At 37.5% G+C, this 18,777-nt stretch overlaps 1 protein-coding gene across 1 annotated transcript; it reads left to right on the plus strand.

The window, feature by feature from the left end:
• Positions 1 to 6,126: 6,126 nt before the first annotated feature.
• Positions 6,127 to 17,879, plus strand: LOC122668471 (protein COP1 SUPPRESSOR 2). The gene is made up of 7 exons (XM_043865032.1): positions 6,127 to 6,134; positions 6,249 to 6,371; positions 6,543 to 6,740; positions 9,531 to 9,654; positions 16,851 to 16,924; positions 17,178 to 17,335; positions 17,577 to 17,879. The coding sequence occupies exons 1-7, from the start codon at positions 6,127 to 6,129 to the stop codon at positions 17,741 to 17,743; spliced, it is 852 nt and encodes a 283-aa protein (XP_043720967.1). The 3' UTR covers positions 17,744 to 17,879.
• The last annotated feature ends 898 nt before the right edge of the window (positions 17,880 to 18,777 follow it).

Consider the following 18,777-nt stretch of genomic DNA (forward strand, 5'->3'; position numbering starts at 1 on the left):
TCGCATCCCATAAATATTAATAATTAATAAACTGAATAAATTAATAAAGAACTGCTAACCTGGTGAGCCTCAAGTGTTGCTCCTCCAATAGACAGTGGTTCTTCCTCCAGTGAGCGCTCTAAGCACACAGATTTGAACCTCCAATGGTGCTACCAAGGTTCTTCAAGCCAATCCCAGATGCTCTCAAATTCTTTAGCACAAATCTAGGGTTTCACAAACCCTAACTCTCAAACATAGATGAGAGAAACTAGAAGAAGAAGAAGAGATCTCAAAGAGGGAGAGAGAGACCAAAACGCAGAAGAGGGGGCCAGGCAAAAACGTGGAGCACTATCCCCTCCTGCGTTTTCTGATCCTTTTATAGATCTAGGGTTTTAATTAAACCCTGGATGGATTACTTTAATCCCAATGAGAGTCTGTCTCTCTCTCTCTCTCAGTTTGACAGTTCGGTTTAAACTCAAATTGCTTCTAAAAGGGGAAGAAACAGAATCTAATAGGGAAAGTATTAATTAGCTACTTTATTTAATTATTAATGGATAATTATAATTAGCACCAATTCCATTAATTAAATAAAGAGCCAATTAAATTAACAAATTCCAAATAATTCCCTATATGATAATTATTATCATATACAACCCCCCCACTAATCAACACCATCATTATGGAATCTAGGGCACGTACTGTTATACCCGCACCCCGGAGTATAATTAATTATTATTTTCTTCTCGTGACGTGTGGTTACCACTGTCATATATGTTGGTGAGCTGTTCTCACTGGTGGTCAAACCCAGCTACAAAATTATTGACCACTGCACGGGTTTACCTGTAGAGAAAACTATCGGGGTCATGGGGGACAAACCATGACAATTGGAGAAGCAAGTTCTAGCTTTTAATTTTATTTATTTATCCTTTTTCTTGATGCCCTCGAAGTGCGGGCTAAGGTTTAAATCACCCGAGCTATTTTAGTTGGGTAGGAAATATTTTATTTGTGGGTCCCATTTATTTAAGGGAGCGTGTGATGGGCCTATAATCCCATGGTGGATGGACCCATCCCGAAGTGGGTTCTTTTCTATTTGAAATCAGTGGGTTGGCCCATTTAGCCCACTAGGCCCATTTGACTTAATGAACTAAAAATGGGTTTCTATTCTAGTGTTACCCAACCAAACAGGTCCTAAGGTCACTTTTGCTTATTTAGAACTAAAGGCATTTACTTCTCATTACTATTCTCACCTAACCTAAAACGTGGAGGAGAGAAAGAGGAAGGAGAGAAAGGAGAAGAGGTGTGGAGGAGCTTGAAAGGGGGCTTGAGGATCTTGTTTCTTGGAGCCTCAAAGTGGAGTATCACTTCCTTGAGGTAGGTAAGCCATTATGGCCCTCTCCCTTCTTTTATTTTGGGTTTTGGGATTGAGAGAGATGGGAGGGAATCGATCTAGGGTTTACTTGGGAACCCAGAAATTGATGGGAACTCATGGCCTTAATTTTTGTGGTGTTATTTAACTCCACTGGCTAACCTCAAAGCTTCCAATCCCATCCCAATGGAAAGACCTAGGGTTTCTATCGTATTATGCTCTAAATGAAGTTCTCCTTGCTTCCCTTTGTTGAATCATTAGGATGCATAGGCTTAATGAGGTCTTAGGACCCTAATGTGTCAAGGAGGAAGCTCTCTTGGTGTTTCCTTTCCTCCAATCTACTTGAAAATAGAAGTCTTGGTGAAGAATCCTTTAATTTTGAGATTTGGAGACCTGCGATTTTACCTGCGGTTTCAAGACCTACGAGAAATCGCCTCTGCAACCACCCTGAGACCATCCTCTTAAGAAGCTCTCTGTTAAAGTCGATTTTACCTGCGGTTTCATATCTGAGGGAAAATCACATGTAAAACTGCACCTAGCAGAACCCTTCCTAAGCATCTGTTAAGGTTGGATTTACATGTGGTTTTAGGTTCGGATATGAAATCACCCATAAAACCACCCTACCTTTAAAATCTACAACTTAGGTAATTTGTGGGGGGACCTTTTGGGAACCCTCCCCTTTGACATAATTAATCCTATTCTCACTCTTTCACTAGGTTTACTCTTTCATTTTTTTGCAACGTGCTACTTAATCGCGGTGACATCTCATAACTTTGGGATATAACACCTAGGGTGAGTGAGTTTGGTTATTGTTGGGTTTGATATTATTAATTGTATATATACCATGCTATTAGTATATTTTATTAAGCATGATTGTGCATTTTGCATACTTTTAAATATTTATTGATATGATGATGTTGTGGTTGCTTTCCACTCTTTATTGGGTTACGGTGTTGGTGAATGCCGGTGCCGGAACCCCGAAATACATATATAATACCTTTGATTGAATGTCATATTAAACTGTATGCGCCGTACCGTGCTGGTATCCGGGCACTAAACCAGATGAAAAATTGATGCGTCCGAAATACCTCTCGGGATGATAGGATTTGCATGTAGTATACTTGCGGCTAGGACTTTTGTACCTTTATGCTACGACCCTTGCCAACAGGGGTTTAGGTGTTGGATAACCAGATCCCAGATTTTGTGGTGTGAGAGAGAGCCAGTCATGATAGTGATGGTTATATTGGGGTTTGCCACTTGGATGTTTTGGTGACATTGTCCGGCGTAGGCTCCCGGGTGGCAATTGAGGATTCATTGTGGTGATGAATAGAAGTGACCCACAGTGCTTCCCGAATTGTCACAGTAGCATATACCTCTGACTTAGTTGTATGGTAGGTGGAAAAATAGAATTAACATGTGCATGCATCATTGGACTATGTGAATTGTGTGTTTGTGCATCCTCATCCCCTCACTGGCTCAGTGGAGCTAACACCCTCGTATACACACTTTTTAGATTATGGTGCAGGTACGAAGGAACCAGAAGCTGTGTTTGAGGAACGTGGCAACGGGTGTCCTTGTGACGATTGCGCCTACGGCGTGAGGATACTTGGGACTTGTTTCCCTTTTGTTATTTTAGGGCTTAAAGCCCATGTATAAACATTTACTATTATACCCTTATTGATAGTTATTAGATGGTTTTAGAAAATATATTAATTATAATATTTATCATTTAGCCTTTGAACATCTTGTAACTATTTGATTTTATACGCTTCCACAAAACTATTGATTTTTTGGAATGTAATATTCCCTTTCCGCACTCTGATATTATATAGCTTTAATATTGGTTATGACTGTGCGTTGGGACACTGTGTCAGTGATCCTAGTAGCTTAATGGGATGACACGCGTTGTCCTAGTCACTCCTTATATTATATTATATCCCTTGTCTGGGATAGGGGCGTGACACGTACACATGTACTACCAAACCCCAATCCATAGTGCAAGTTCATATACGAGCGTCTGTGCATCTGATCGGGTCCCGCAAAACTCGATAAAATACTTTGTTCAAATAATTATAAATAATGTATCATTTTATGTAAAATAGATTTTTGCAAAACCATTTTCAAAACGGCACTAGATCCAGACTCTGATCCGACCATGCACAGACAGTCTCTATCTTGGTGTTCCCCAATCGGGCAGTGGTGACCATGTTGGATAACTCCTTCACTCACAAAGTGTTCACGTATTCCCAGAACACCGGCTTTGACTCGCTTGAGTCTCAGTCATTGATGAACCAAAGAATACGATCACACTTTGCAGTGACAGGGTTCCCTCAGGTACAGGGTGTCAATGACACATGTCTATCCCTTCCTACATCTGGCAGTAATACATGAGGGAATCGACAAAGTAGATTCTTCGCCAATGCACACATCAAACATGCGAGCACTCGCATTTGTACCCTGACATCACATGTCTAGGCATACCCAATGCGACGACCATATGATAGGGGTGCCCAACCCAAATCCCTAGTCGCGACTACCATTTTAAGTATAACTTACGGACATATAATGCTCAAAAAGTTTATATTGCATGTGACAATATTAAACAATAATGTATAAATGTTCAATACAAAGATGAACCAAGTTGAATCGGATCAAACCGGATTTGATGGACACACACTTGTCCAACAAATGATTCTATTGAGGTAGATTTTTCTTTGTAAGCATCATTAGGTCTCTTAGTCATCATCTCACATATGGTGAGATTTTTTACATGCTCTTCTAAGACTTAAGTTTTTTAGATTTTTGGTTTCGACAATGAAATAATTGTGAATGGTTTATGGAATGTAAATGTAGGTATTTTAATATCTTTTCCCCGTTGATGTTGTGATTGACATATGTCATTTTCCTCTTAGCCCTCATAATCTGTGTGATACTTTGTCTCTTTAGTAAATTAGAGAGTTTTAATATTAAGATTGTAGTTCGTTTGTTTCTTCAGCATACAACGAGTAATGTAAATCTTAAAAGGAATAAGAAGGTATGGAATTTTGTATAAAAAAAGGGAGGACAGTGCACGAGGGTCCCGCCACTACGGGGTCTGGACCATTGGGGTTAAAGACTGAATGTTACTAGTCTTCATCAATTTATGATTTGGTTGATTCGCTAATCTCAAATCCTACCTTCCAGAAGTTTGACAAGAGATGTATTGTTTCCATTTTGCCATTACTTTTTATTTCATATGGGTGCTGTATAATGCTATCTTATTTTGGAATGAAAAACCCAACCTTGTCGCTACTCTTCAATTAGTTTACAAGTAGTGGTCACATGAATTGAATATTCTATCTCCATCAAAAGGTGTTATTGGCTCTCAATGTACCAATGTCCTCTTATCCTTAGAAGATTACCAAAGATTGTCTGAAGGGGTTCAGTGCTTGCTTGATTGTGATGGTAGCTATGAGTTAGATTTGAGTATATGGCGAGATGGTCTACACTTTTAATTTATTATCTCAATTTATTTTAGCTTCAATGGATAATGGCACTATAGGGTCGCCACAAGTATTAGAGATTCATGGATTGCTTCAAGGATTGCAACAAGCAAAGGAGTATGGATGGTTAACATTGAAGATTTGAATGGACTATGAGGTGGTAACATTGTTTAGCGAGGGAATAGAGGAAGGGTGGCCTTGGGAGGTGTTTAATCTTCTTTTGATATCTCCTATGTCTTTTCAATCTTAAATATTCTCAAGAAAAAGAGTCATGTTATATCTATTGCTCGTAGATGGGTTTATAAAGTCCGTACGAAGAAGCATACTATTATAGCATTATGGTTGTAGACAATTTTCAAAACATTTTATCGTAGTTTTCTTTTTTCATAAAAAAAAAAAATGCTCTTCATTATAGCAAAAAGTCACTATTTTTTTAAAAACAAGAAGTAAATCATTTAATGGAAGCGTTTATCATTGTATTCACCCATTATTGTCTCCCCACACACCCAAAAAAAAAAAAAACCATTAATTAAAATTTAATAATTCTTTTTTTGATAAACAATTAAAATTTAATAATTCACTACAAATGTACATTGCATCTAATTTAGTAAAAGATCTATTGCGCTGTATATGCTCTGGATTTCGGGTTAAGAAACTATTTGTATTTCATTAAGAAATAAGAACAAGTTTCTACCCAAAAAAAAAAGAAAAAAAAAGAAAGAAAATAAAATGAGTAATAAACACCTTTTAGAAGAATAACTTTTTTTTAAGACTATCTATAAGGTACCTTATTGGATTTTGTTTTTTTTTTATTTTTGTAATTTTGTAAGTTTTTTTTTTGGTAGAATAATTTTATAAGTTAGGATAATGATATTCGTGTTTATAGATTTTCTATTGGTTTATATATTGTTGTATACACTGTGACACATGAAATCATATATCTATTAAAATAAATAAAAGAGAAAATCAAAAGAAAAAAACGTAAGAAAATTAAAGACTAAGAAGAATAGAAGAAATGATAGTTGTTGAACCCTCAACTCTAAACCCTAACCCTCATCAAAACAGTAAAGATGTCAATAGATAGTTGAAAATTCGAATTCGATTCGGGTTGATATCAATTTAAAAGAATCCATATTAAAAAATTCATTATCCATAAACTATCCAAATCCGTCAAAAAACGAATAGAATAATATCCGATTTTATCTAAATATAATCGGATACAAATATGATAATGTCACTATCCGACCGAATTGGATCAATTTACATCCTTAAGACTATTCCGGCCAGCCTCAGCCCGAAATGGTCAGGTCCAATCATTAGGTCGACGGTTCAAAATATGGACCCGGTTTCATTTTGGGAGCGGGCGGGCGGTCGGTCGGTGGGAGGAGTTTGGTCTGATATGATCAAAACGACGCTCTTAGATGGTATTCTCGGACTACCAGGCTTACTTCTCAACTGAGAATGAAGAAGAATTTCAGAAAGAGAGCTCACGAAGAAGACGAAGAAGAGAAGAACAACCATTCCGAAGACGAAGAAGATAGAAGGTATGTTTCTTGTTTACTTAGGCTTCTGATGTTTATATTGTAGTTGAAGTTATACTCAGAATCAATGTTAGGGTTACTAGCTTCTTTGAGAAACCGAATTCGTTAATATAACTTCATGGACAGTTTTAAAAAACTTGAAATTTATCTATTCCTTTTTTATTTTGTTATCAGATTGGCATTAGAGGAAGTGAAGTTTCTTCAGAAACAAAGGGAGAGAAAAGCTGGGATTCCTGCGGTCTTGAAATTGCAGACGGCTGGTGTCGTTCCGAAACTAAGCGAGAAGAATGAAGGAGACGGGGAGAAGGAGGAGTTAGTGTTGCAAGACACCTTTGCTCAAGAAACTGCCGTTATGGTTGAAGACCCAAACATGTACGTATTTTTCTCCTTTTTTTCTTGCTGATATTTCGATGCAAGTTGTCTAATTTCTTAAGCTTTTTAAGTTGTCTAATTCCTTGGGAATGAAGATACAGACCATCTGTTCTTCTCTTGCCCCTTTGCTGCCTCCATTGGAGATGGATCCTTCGTCACTGCTGGCCTGCTAGGAGAACGCCCCTCACTCTTCCCCGGGAGTGGGTTTGGATTGATATGACTTTTGATGGTAACTCGATTTGTGACATGGTTGGCAAGCTTGCCTTTTGTGCTACTATTTACCACATTTGGATGGAACGCAACCTTAGAAGATGGACATCCAACTCCCGTTCTTTCGACAAGATTTGGAAGGCCATCTTCTTTGATGTTTCATCTAAAGCTTATTCCCTCCCCCTGGGTAATGTCTTGGATACCCCAAGGAACAGGCTGATTGTTGTCTCTTGGGGTCTCCCTACCACCATTCTTCACCCTAGCTAGTCTTTAGCTTCGGTTTTGTGCCCACGGGTTTGTATATTCCCCCTCCCCTACTTTCTTCATAATTTAAATTTTCATTCATCCAAAAAAACAAAATAGACAAAACAATAACTCGAGGAAATGCATATTCACATATTGCAATGGATTTGTTCATAGTTACCCGGAAACCTGTCTTCTACTGTGAATCAATGTTTCTTGAGGAAACCCATCACGTTTTCTTTTATTCTTAAATGCGCTTTAACGGTTACTTCCCACTTCTGTTTTCCTCTTTTCCCTGCCCCTCTCTTTTGTGGTGATGTCAATTCATTAGCTTTCCAGCTGAGCTGGTTCCATTTGACCAGAGTCCATAGCTGTCACGGCGTCTACGCAACCCAAGGTGTTGGAGGGGGTCCAGAATCCAGACGCAAGCTGACACCAACACGGCGGCGCCTGGATGCCTAGGCAATGTCTTGACAACAATTGGCTGAGTCCCTGCATTGAAGAGCTAGTCCTCCAAATTAGATATGGCACGTGGGGTAGATTTTTATTTCGCTTATTTTTTTTTTTTTATGGGGGTGGGGGTGAGAAGTGGTTGAACATCATGACATGGAAGAAGACCTGTAGATTACTGTAGCTCCATAAAGGTCAATATGGCACTGTTTGGTGCACCATTGGAGATGATGGGGGTTTTTCGAACATTGTTGCTCCAGGATGACATCCAACTCCTATCTTGACATGCAAACTTGGAGTATCACACGAGGAATGACTGGAACTTAAACCCTTGATGTTGGCAGAACTAAATTTGTGGCCAGTTTTCTGGTTGATATCGACTGTCTTCTCCATTGAGTTCAGTTGCCATGGCAAGGCAATAAAGTTTATTGGTTCAAAATTGAGAGCCTCATTGAAGTTCTTGAGAGTTGAGAATTCAGAATATTTGTTTTTCTTTTGCAACATTGGTATTTTTTGATGTCTCTTGCTGACTTGCCTACTGAACTTGGTTGGATGATTTCTGAAAATGTTAGGGATTGCATATATGCCTGGACGTAGATATTTCTTCTTCATCTTCATTTTATTATGAGTAAAATTTATCTTCACCTAAAAAAAATATGAAAGGAAGAAGAAGCTCAGTTTCAAGTTAACTATCTATCTATTTGGTAGAGAGTTTCTTTCATACCGTTAGCGACAAAAAAAAAGAAGAAGAAAGAAGTAAAATTTGGGGGCATGGTTGCTGAGAGATTCATTTATCACAAGGAGTTATACTCTGCTATCAAGTTACATCATATGTATTTTTTTTTTGGAAATAGTTAATGAAATTTTATTAAGTGAAAAAGCTAAAAGTACGACAACAATAGGGGGACCAATGCTAGAAAGCTTAAAGTCAAGAAAGAACAGCCCACAAACAAATAAAAAGAAATGTGGGGAAAACGAAAAAAAGAGGAGAAGGATAAAACATAAAAGCACTCTCACAAAGATAACATTACCCTCACTAATCTCGCTTTCCAACCAAAAGAAATATTCCCTTGCGATGCCAGTTTGATGATGTGCTTGATCTGATGTGAGAATCTCCATGGGAAGTGACAGTTCTTTTAATTCATCCATTGACCATTAAAAGTAACCTTCTGCCACTAAATTTGTGAAGCCTGCCTTCAGAGATGAATCAAAAACTGGTCTCGAAGAAAATAATTCTGTTTTATAGAATTCTCCTCCTCCAGGGGACGTGGATGTTCTTTTTAAGACCAAATCAGCATTATCCCTGATCATTCCTTGAATCCCCAAAGGATCCCAGTTTCCCCACGACATCCATCAAAGTTAAGCATAAAAAGGCCTGCAGGAGGCCATTCCTATTGAATGACCTGGATCTGACCTGAGACTAACCTGGATACTCCCTTACACTGAGAGACCTCTATAAAATTTCATATATTATGAGGAGAATTCTATTTCTCCGTGCACTAGGTACACCCTTTAGGACACACTTTAGCCCTTTTTGATCTCCCTCTCTCTCTCTCTCTCTTTGTGCCTCTTGTGTGTGAATCACAATGGGAAAGTTTATCTTGGATGGCTGTGAGGTCGTTGAAATGGTCAATGGCCTCAGCTTCATGAAAACTGGACCTTTGTGTTATTAAGTTAATGGAAGATCTATGATTGATTCTTGACTATTTGTCGGCATACAACTCTTGACATTGGTGGAAGTTCTCTCATTTGAACCAATATCTGCCTATCTGGAAGTCAGCAAAATTTAAAATTTTCTGTTTCTTCGCACTGAAAAATAACTTTCCGAAGGGTATTCTTGCTAGTTGTTTAGATGTTTCTGATTTTTCTTTTCACATTATCTAACAGGTTGAAGTATGTTGAACAAGAACTGGCAAAGAAAAGAGGGAAGAACATTGATTCTGCCAATCAAGTGGAGAATGACTTAAAACGTGCTGAGGCTGAGTTATATGCCATTCCAGAGCATCTTAAAGTGAGTTTGTGATGCTTAATTTTGATGATTTCTGCAATGCCTTTTCTTTTGGAACTTTTGTTTTGAACCTCTGTAATTAGATGCTTAGTTTAATATAATGCCAAAAGATATCTAGGTTTACCATAAACCTGCTGTTGATGGATTATACACCTTGTATAATCTATGTGCTAGTTGTAAAGATGTATGTGCATTTGCAAGTGGTGAACTCCTAACATTTAATATTAATGGATTATACATCTTATATAGTCTATGCTAGTTGTAAAGATGCATGTGCATTTGCAAGTGATAAACTCCTAAGTCCTAACATTTAATAGTTCTAAAAAGGGCGTACCCAGTGCACGAGGCTCCCGCTACTGCGGGGTCTGGGGAGGGTCATAATGTATGCAGCCTAACATTTAATAGTATTATAAAATAAAAATATTTATGGTATGTCTTTACATGCTTAGCTTTAGGCTTTTACATTTTAGTATAAAAGTATCTTGAAGACAGATTTTAGATATAGATTTATTCTCTTTTTCTGATATGCATCTAAATAGTCATATTTAAAATTTTAACTATCTTCTTACACCTTATTTACAATGTGTTATAATCTGCTAAGAGTATTTCTGCAAATCAGAATTAGTGTAATTTTTAGCTGTATTAAGGAAAACAGGGTTCCTGCATACCTGTTGTACTAACTCCCACATGCCCCCTATTTTTTTGGCCACATGGACAATATGATTTGGCGTTGTGATTTTCTAATAGAATATAGATGGGGAACTCCTTGGATAGGTCACATCTCAAATGCAGTGCTCTATCTCAACCAAATGATCCACCATGGAGGGGGCTTTCGCCTTGTTTTTTGGAATGGTCCCTGCTATTTAAAAAGTTCCTCAAAGAATCATTCAAACAGTTCCACAAAGAATCGACTTTTCGTAACAATTTTGAAACATGTCTCTAAATTTGGACATTTTGATGCAGCCAACCAACCTAGATTCCGGATTAGGAATCAAAGATCAGATTGGCTGCTCCACAGGCCCAGATTTGAACTAATTTCTTGATAAAATAGGGTTGAGAAAGGCTTTCTGATTGGCTGGTTTGCATTGGGGAACGAAAGAAAGAAGAAAGAGAAGAGATAGGGGCTGTTATGGGATTGTAAACAGTACTTGTGAATAGTAACTGAAAAAAGAGAGAGAAAAGAGAGGGATAAGGGAGAAAAAGGTAAGCATCATTAAGAGGGAGGGTTGGTTACGTATGTGTAGAAACCCAAAACTTGAAATAAACTCCACCGAGGACTCTATACCTTCCTACTCTAAATATACAACCAAAATTAATAGAACTCTTATTAGCCTAAAAGAATTAACAATAAGACTCTTGTATAGCTAAGATAAACTTGGATTCTGGATATGGGACCCACTAATAAAATAATAACTTTCGTGCACTCCTTTAATCCCACTTTTAAGCTCTATAATTCAACCCATTACAATGATAAAACCGAAAAACTAAGGCCCAACCCATACTTATACGAAAACCTGGCTCAAATTTAAACCAGGCTTGCATTACATTTCAAGTGGCTGCTGGCAGTTGTGGTGGGTATGTGGGAAAGGTTCCTACAATGGGTGTGTAGCAATCCTGACCAAAATAATTAATGTGCTTTTAATTAGAAAATAAGACCCATGGGAGGATGTAATTTCTATATTCTGATGTATCAAATGACAACTAATGTTTTTTGAAAGCTAGAGTTAGACAAGTTTTAGTTGTTATTACACAGGTGAAGGATGAGGTACGCATCTTCCCTTGTCATGTTACGACAACTCTTAGAATCTTGACAAGAGAATGATACTAATCTAACATCTAGATCAAAACTTGAGAACTCATAATTTTTTTCTGGATAAATATTAATTACTTAAGAAATATTGCACAGTTGGTTTGACATGAGTGAAGCACTACATGGTTTCTCTTCAATATTAAAAAGAAGTGTCTTTATCAATAAAGCAACTAATTTTCTGAACAATAGGAAGAATGTAGATTTTAGTTATTATTGGTTTTGACCTGATATGGTTAATTGAAACAATATAAAGAGTTGGGAGTCTAAAATCCTATGGTTAGGAATCTTTATTAAATCTTGTTTTGTATAAATTTTTAAGAGTAGTAGGTCAAGGAGATGCAGACTTGGAGTCGAAACCGTAAGGTTGGGGTCGCTATGGGCCCACCCGACTCAACCAAAATCCAAGCACTAGACGGGAATGACAATCTTGTAATAACCGGAATTTGAAAGGGTTATTAAGGTAGATAAAGAGGGAAAGGATACAATGGGGATTAGTAATTAAAGACTAGGGATAAACTTGGCAATAATATTAAATATGGATAGGGACTGAATTAAGGTAAAAGAGGAGGGTTATTTTGGGAAGAGTGGGTAGATTGTGTTGTATAAAAAAATGTTACGAGGCTTTCTTCAACTTCACAACTGGAGGGGAAGGGAAAAAAAACCAGCGGAGGTTACTGGTTTGTGAGAGAGAAAACCCACTCAACAGTGATCTCACTGACGTGAGATTGTGGGAGTAGATTGCTGTTCCTACCCCTATTAACCTTAATTAGTAATCAAAGGAGTTGGTTGAACCAAATCTGGCGGTAGAACAGAGCCATGGTTAAAATTTTATTTTTGGCTTACTAGGGATTTCCCCATTGTCCAGCACAGTCAAATTGCCAAATCATCAGGCCACGTGATAGAAAAATAGCAGTCGTGATGAAAATGTTTCCAAGGCGTGGTGTTTTGGGACCCTTCTTCCTTTTTTAAAGTCTAAATTGACAGGACAAGGTATGGAGCAAGGGGATAACGTTGTAGACTTTAGAATTTTAAAATGAATCTATGATCTTAAAAATTATAAGATTACACATGTCATGGATGGAGCCAGGACCATATACATGATAAGGCAAAGTATATGATCCTTTTATGGCCAACATATGCAGTACCCATTGATTAGGGGGTTTCATATGATCCTTAAGAGGCCAGTTTTTTTGGTTTGATTTGCAAAAACACTAGGGCCTTGATCTTCTGTCCCACTCTAAGTTCCCCACCCCTGTAACCTGTGAAATAAGTGATGCAGTTGCGTGATAAAACCCACCACTAACACAACCCGTTACCATATTTATCTTAGTTGCTCTCCTGGAGGAAAATCCTGGCTCCATCCTTCATTTTTACTGGCTGTCTGGTTGGATGCAAAATGATGAAAAGTAGTGGCTCCGTCTGGTTGCAACAGAAGGTAAATGAAGGGAAGTAAAATTAGCTTAAATAGGAAATAGAATTTTTTGTAATGTTGATGGTGTAACCAACTTAAATCTTTCTAAAAGGTAATCATAAATTTCAAGTGGGTTATTTATTTATTTCTCTATTCCAATCCAAGGAATTTGAATAAAAATAAAGTAAAATTCAATTACCAAAAGTGGCAAGCTTTTGAGTTAGTTACACAATCTTGTAATGATCATGGAAATTCCATTTTCTGTTGGTTTAATCCCTTAATTTCCTTTCCAACCAGAGAACCAATGTAAAATATTTTTAAGAAAACTAATGGAAACCAACTCGAAACCAGAATAATCCAGCAGAATACTAGATCAAGTCAGCAGGATCGCTAAAAACAGAGAACAAACCAGAATATGAATGAAACTTGTAAGAGAAGCTAGAACAGACCCAAATTCTAGCCGAATGGCCTATTTTGTTGGCAGTACCACAGTAATCGTGCTGAAATTTGTGTAGAATCTGACAACAGAATAGGAAGTTTCAGAGGAGTCCTAGTGCTACTAGGACTGCCAGTAGCAGATCTAGAACTCTAAGAATTGATCAGAAATTTCTGAAACCAGTAAAAGAATTTCAGAGAGAAGTATGACAGAATATTATGCCTTAGTTTAGAGCTAAAACACAGTAGTATTCAGAGAGTTATAAGAAGAACTTAACTAATTAGAATGGAAAACAGGGGTGGTGGAGTGGTGAAGAACTAGCAGAAACTGCATGTGACTTGAATAGAGAAATAGAAGGGATAACATGGCAGGAATCCACCAAAGCCCATCTTGGAATCCACTCAAGTTGCTTTGAATTCACAGAACTACAGTTGCAGAAAACTGAATACTGATAAATTATTCAAACCATGGGGAGGGCCTGAGGTCTTTTGATGTAGACCGATGGTTCTACATTACCTTTACATATATTTATAATTTGGTAAAACCAAAGCATGACTGACTTAGTAAAAACTAAACTCAATGCTGACCTCTGAAGGAAAAGCAAAGCAGAATCAAAACATACTTTAACTCCTCCAATCAACCAGCTTAATTGGAGTGTCCTAAACGTACTAGGGCTCTGAAATAATAAGCAAAACAGAACTGGAAAAGTAACAAGACATAAATCAGCCTGATTAATACCAAATAATACCAAACAGAAAATTGAAATATCACTACTAGCATAACCCCACGATAGGACAGATTGGAATTCCTGATAAAACTAAGAAATCTCAACTGTGAGCATATTTCAGCCCCTTCTTTCTTCTGCGTGGCCTAGCATCTGCATCAAAAACCATAGTTGTCATTGGTGAGGTGACCCAAGGCTTTGGAGGGGGCCTGGACACAAGGTAACACTAACAAGGCGACTTACATAAGCAACACCTTGACAACTACGTCAAAAATACTAATAGCATGACAAACTGGCTACATTTTAGATAGTAGTTTAAAAGAGAAGTAAAATTTCTGCATTGTGATACTTTCAATTGCTTGAAAGTTGAAGAATAATTTAATAACCTTATTCAGAAAGTTTTGAAGGTTGTTAGTTGTTACACAACTATTGTTGGTGATGATTAGAATAGTTTACAAAATCTGTTTCTGTTTTAACCTAACATTATAACATTTTATATCCAACCAGATGGAGCCGTCATGAAATTGCTTACTAAACAATCAAAAATACCTTTTACTTTAATCTGGTAGCAGGGAGTGCAACTGAATACAGTGTCAATTCCAATTGCTTATTTTCATGTTCATTAGAAGAAAATTTGCTTAGTTTCATCAAAACTCAGACGTTGCATTAGATACCCTCGAGATTTTAGTGTCCCTATACCTTTTCTGCACCAAAGGTTGAAGTGGGGTGGCAATGCCGCAATGGATTGGGTCTTTGTCGTTTTTGTAATTGTGTCGAGTCAAGTTCGTGTTTGGGTCAAATGCACCACAACCCAAACACAGCCCAAAAATCAATTGGGTCATTCAACCCTGGCACAAAAACAACCTGTTCTTTTTCTTTTTTTTTGGGGGGGGGGGGGGAGGGGGTAGCACAAATACAACATGATTTGACATGATAGCACATTTGATACAAAAAACGACTCGACATAATCTGAAAATAACCTGCCCTAGTATATCTTTTTTTTTTGGGGGTAATTAATATCACTATCCTACACTTAGCCTATATTTACTAAAACTACCCTATCTTAAACTTCTTTTCTGAAACTACCCTGCTTTTAAAATTTTACATCTCTTTCTATCCTCATGTTTTTAAATACCCAGATTGCCCTTCCTTTTCACCTAGAAACTTGCTAATCTATGTAACGTACCTTTCTTCTTCTATTTTTTACTATTTTTGTCATTAAAATTATAAAAAATGAGAGCGCCCACCCGCTTCTTCTCTCTCCTGTTTTTTACTCCATTCGATTTTTTTTTTGTTTTTTTCTATTTTATTAATTTTTTTGTTCAACATTTCATCCTCATCGTTCTTCTTCGAACAGATCTACCTGATCCTCACTGTGATCCAGTTCTTCTCCTTCGTCATCGTTATAGGTGTGTTCCCTTCTCTGAAACCAATCCATCTTTCATGGATTCTCAACTGAAATCGCCAAGAAGGCAGATAAAATCCGATGATTGATCTTGTGCCGTTCTATCCCATGGCTGCGAGGTTGAGGAGAGATGAAGATGGTTGTGTAGAGATCAATTGTAATGGAGAGGGAGGGTTGCCTTCTGCTTCTACAATTATGAAGAGGGAGAAGAAGAGTGACGACTCAAGAATCACGTTGTAGGTTAATAAAAAATAAATACGAAAAGGCAAGTTGAATAAAAAGAGGAAGGGAGAGAAGAAGTGGGGTGCTTTGAAGAGAGTTGATCTGTTCCATGGTTTTAGTTCACGGTATCGGAACGGGTATCGTTAACTTGCAAAACCGATACGATACTGATATGATATCGGCCTGGATTGGCTGTATCGGACAAAAATACTCTTGAATCTCCTTAAAAAATGAGTTTTCCGACCATTTTACCCATTGTCTGTACCATGCTACTGATACGGTATCGGTGACTGGCAAAATCGATACTTAGAACCATGATCTGTTCGAAGAAGAATGATGAGGATGAAATGTTGAATAAAAAATTAATTAAATAGAAAAATTGAAGAAAAACAAAAAAAAACCGCATGGAGTAAAAAACGGGAGAGAGAAGCGGGTGGATGCTTTCATTATTTACTATTTAATGACAAAAAATAGTAAAAAACAGGAGAAGAATGGTAGGTTAAATAGATTAGCAGGTTACTAGGTGAAAAGAAAGGGCAATCTGGGTATTTAAAAACATGAGGGTAGAAGAAGATGTAAAAGTTTAAAAGCAGGGTAGTTTCAGAAAAAAAGTTTAAGGTAGGGTAGTTTTAGTAAATATAGGCTAGGTGTAGGGTAGTGATAGTAATTGCCCCCTTTTTTTTTTTACCCCAAATGTAAAAATATGATCAAACAATTATGCAAAATCTCTTTATAAATATACAAACATTAAGAAACTAATTCTTATATCGTTAATTGTTGAGTTGGAAATATCAAACCCTTAAAAAATGAAATTAAATATGTTTTCAGGTTGATTTCGGATCATAGTGGGTCAACCCGAATATGACCTGAAAACTGTGTGTTAGTCAGGTTCAACTCGAATCTGACCTAAACCAAAAATCCCAACCCGGACATGGAACTATTGGGTCATGTCCATGTCGGGTTTTGCCACCCCCTAGGTTGTGGTTATATCCATTTAATCACATGTCTCTGCTGTGCTTGTTGCGTATACACAATCTTGTCCTCCATCATTACAACTATTTTTAAGTTATAGTCTTCATAGTTTATCAAGAAACTATTGTTGTTTGTTTGATTGTTTAGGACTTGGATACTTCTTTTCTCTCTGATTTATGAGGAGAAATCATGAGATTTTTTCACTTGTTTCTCTTTCAGGTTAAAAAGAGGAACTCAGAAGAAAGCTCTACTCAATGGACTACTGGAATTGCCGAAGTTCAGCTCCCCATTGAGTATGTTTTGATCATTACTCATTATCCTCTATCTGTCCTGGGACAAACTTGCCATGCTATGATTAGCTATTTTGAACCAGTGGTGAAATCCGAGTTTACTAACACACTGATAAAATACTGAACTAGATAAATCGATAATGAGAGAAAAAAGTTTGACCTGGTCCTTTAGCTTTTTCATTTTTTTAGATTATGGAAAATTCCTTTTTCTTTCTCTTCCTAATTCACTGGTCTTCTTTCTTCTTTACTGTTCCAGATACAAGTTGAGAAATATTGAGGAAACAGAGGCTGCAAAAAAGCTTCTGCAAGAAAAGAGACTCGTAGGGCGGGCTAAATCAGAGTTGAGCATCCCCTCAAGTTACAGTGCAGATTATTTCCAACGTGGGAGGGATTATGCAGAAAAACTTCGGAGAGGTTATTTAGTCTCAGCTAATTGGTTATCTTAACCTTGTGATTTTATTGATTTTTCCTTTTGTGTAAGCTACTGGTAATCGACTTCTTTCCAGAATTCAGTTTTTCTCTGAAATTCTGATGTCAAGATTCAGGTGTCTCTTGATAATTTAGATGCAGTGAAACAGTGCTTTATAAATACTGTAAAAATCTAGTCTCAGTTTTTTTGTGGTTCTTAAGTACTTTGTCGTTGTGATGTGTGCAGATCATCCTGAGCTATACAAGGACAAAGGTGTGCAGGATAATGGCATGGGAACCAGACCAGTGGATGGTACTAACAGTGAAGCAGCTGGTCGGAGGCAAGCCGCTACAGATGAGTTCATGCTTGAGCGTTTCCGTAAACGAGAACGCAACCGTGGCATGCGGAGATAACACGATCCGAGTCTGTGGCTTGATCTCACTCTATGAAATGTCTTTTGATGGCTTGGTTGCTCTCTCTTGCTTTTCTCATGCTGTCCATGCTATTTGAGATGTGCATAAGCTGCTAATTTATCAACCATTGTGAGGTGTGATGTGTCTCCCTTCTGCAAATGTAACATTCTAGCTTATACGTGCAGCCATCAGTCGGGAGAGGATCTGGGAAGCATTCTATTCGCTAGATATTTGTCTTTAAAAGAAGACATCCAGTGCATGAGGCTCCCGCCACTGCGGGATCTGGGGAGGGTCATAATGTACGCAGCCTTACCCCTGCTTTCGCAGAGAGACTTTCCAGACTGTTTTTGTGGAGATATTTGTCTTTGTACTGCATTTAAAAAAAAAAATTATTGGTAGGCCCAAGGAGGGATGAACTCATGACCTCTTAGTTGTGAGGTGTTGGTCCTTGCCAACTGAGCTACCCTTGGGTGTCTTTGTACTGTATTTATGTGAGCTAACCATATTTTTGTTTTGAGTTCAATCTAACTTGCGTTGGCCAAGAAATTTATGCGTTTCTACTAAAAGATAGTTATCCTCTCAAGCCTTCCCACCTTCAGATCCATTCTAGTTTTGGAATTTCTATTTTTCAAACCGTTTAGATTTGAAATGTTGTTTTCTCCATAATCATAATTTGTGATTTTAGGCTCTGTTTATTTCCAGCTAAAAGATCCTCCAAGTAAAGGAAAAATTGGTTTTAAAATAATAGGGAAAAGAATTACTACGACGTTAGAGTACTAATCCTCTCGGAGGGGCTTGTTTATTATTTTCTCGTTCATACTCTAATTATGTGGGTATGTGGATTATATTATTCTTCGCATTGGCAATGGTGTGGCATGCAGATTCTCCTATGCTGGTGTCGTGGGACCCTTTTCCAAAATATTAACAAGGTTCTATAGAATTGATTTCTTTTTCTTTCCCATTCTCTTATATTATTTGGAATTTCCCTCCAATAAAAATGGATTTTTTTTTTGGGAGACAGGAGGGGTATCCGA

This window comes from Telopea speciosissima, chromosome 7, assembly GCF_018873765.1.
Source record: "Telopea speciosissima isolate NSW1024214 ecotype Mountain lineage chromosome 7, Tspe_v1, whole genome shotgun sequence".
Taxonomy (NCBI): domain Eukaryota; kingdom Viridiplantae; phylum Streptophyta; class Magnoliopsida; order Proteales; family Proteaceae; genus Telopea; species Telopea speciosissima.

Excerpts from the sequence above, each read along its gene's own strand:
- LOC122668471 (XM_043865032.1), top strand. Across the intron at positions 16,925-17,177 it reads GAAGTTCAGCTCCCCATTGA|ATACAAGTTGAGAAATATTG; the intron begins GTATGTTTTGAT and ends TTACTGTTCCAG. Across the intron at positions 17,336-17,576 it reads TGCAGAAAAACTTCGGAGAG|ATCATCCTGAGCTATACAAG; the intron begins GTTATTTAGTCT and ends TGATGTGTGCAG.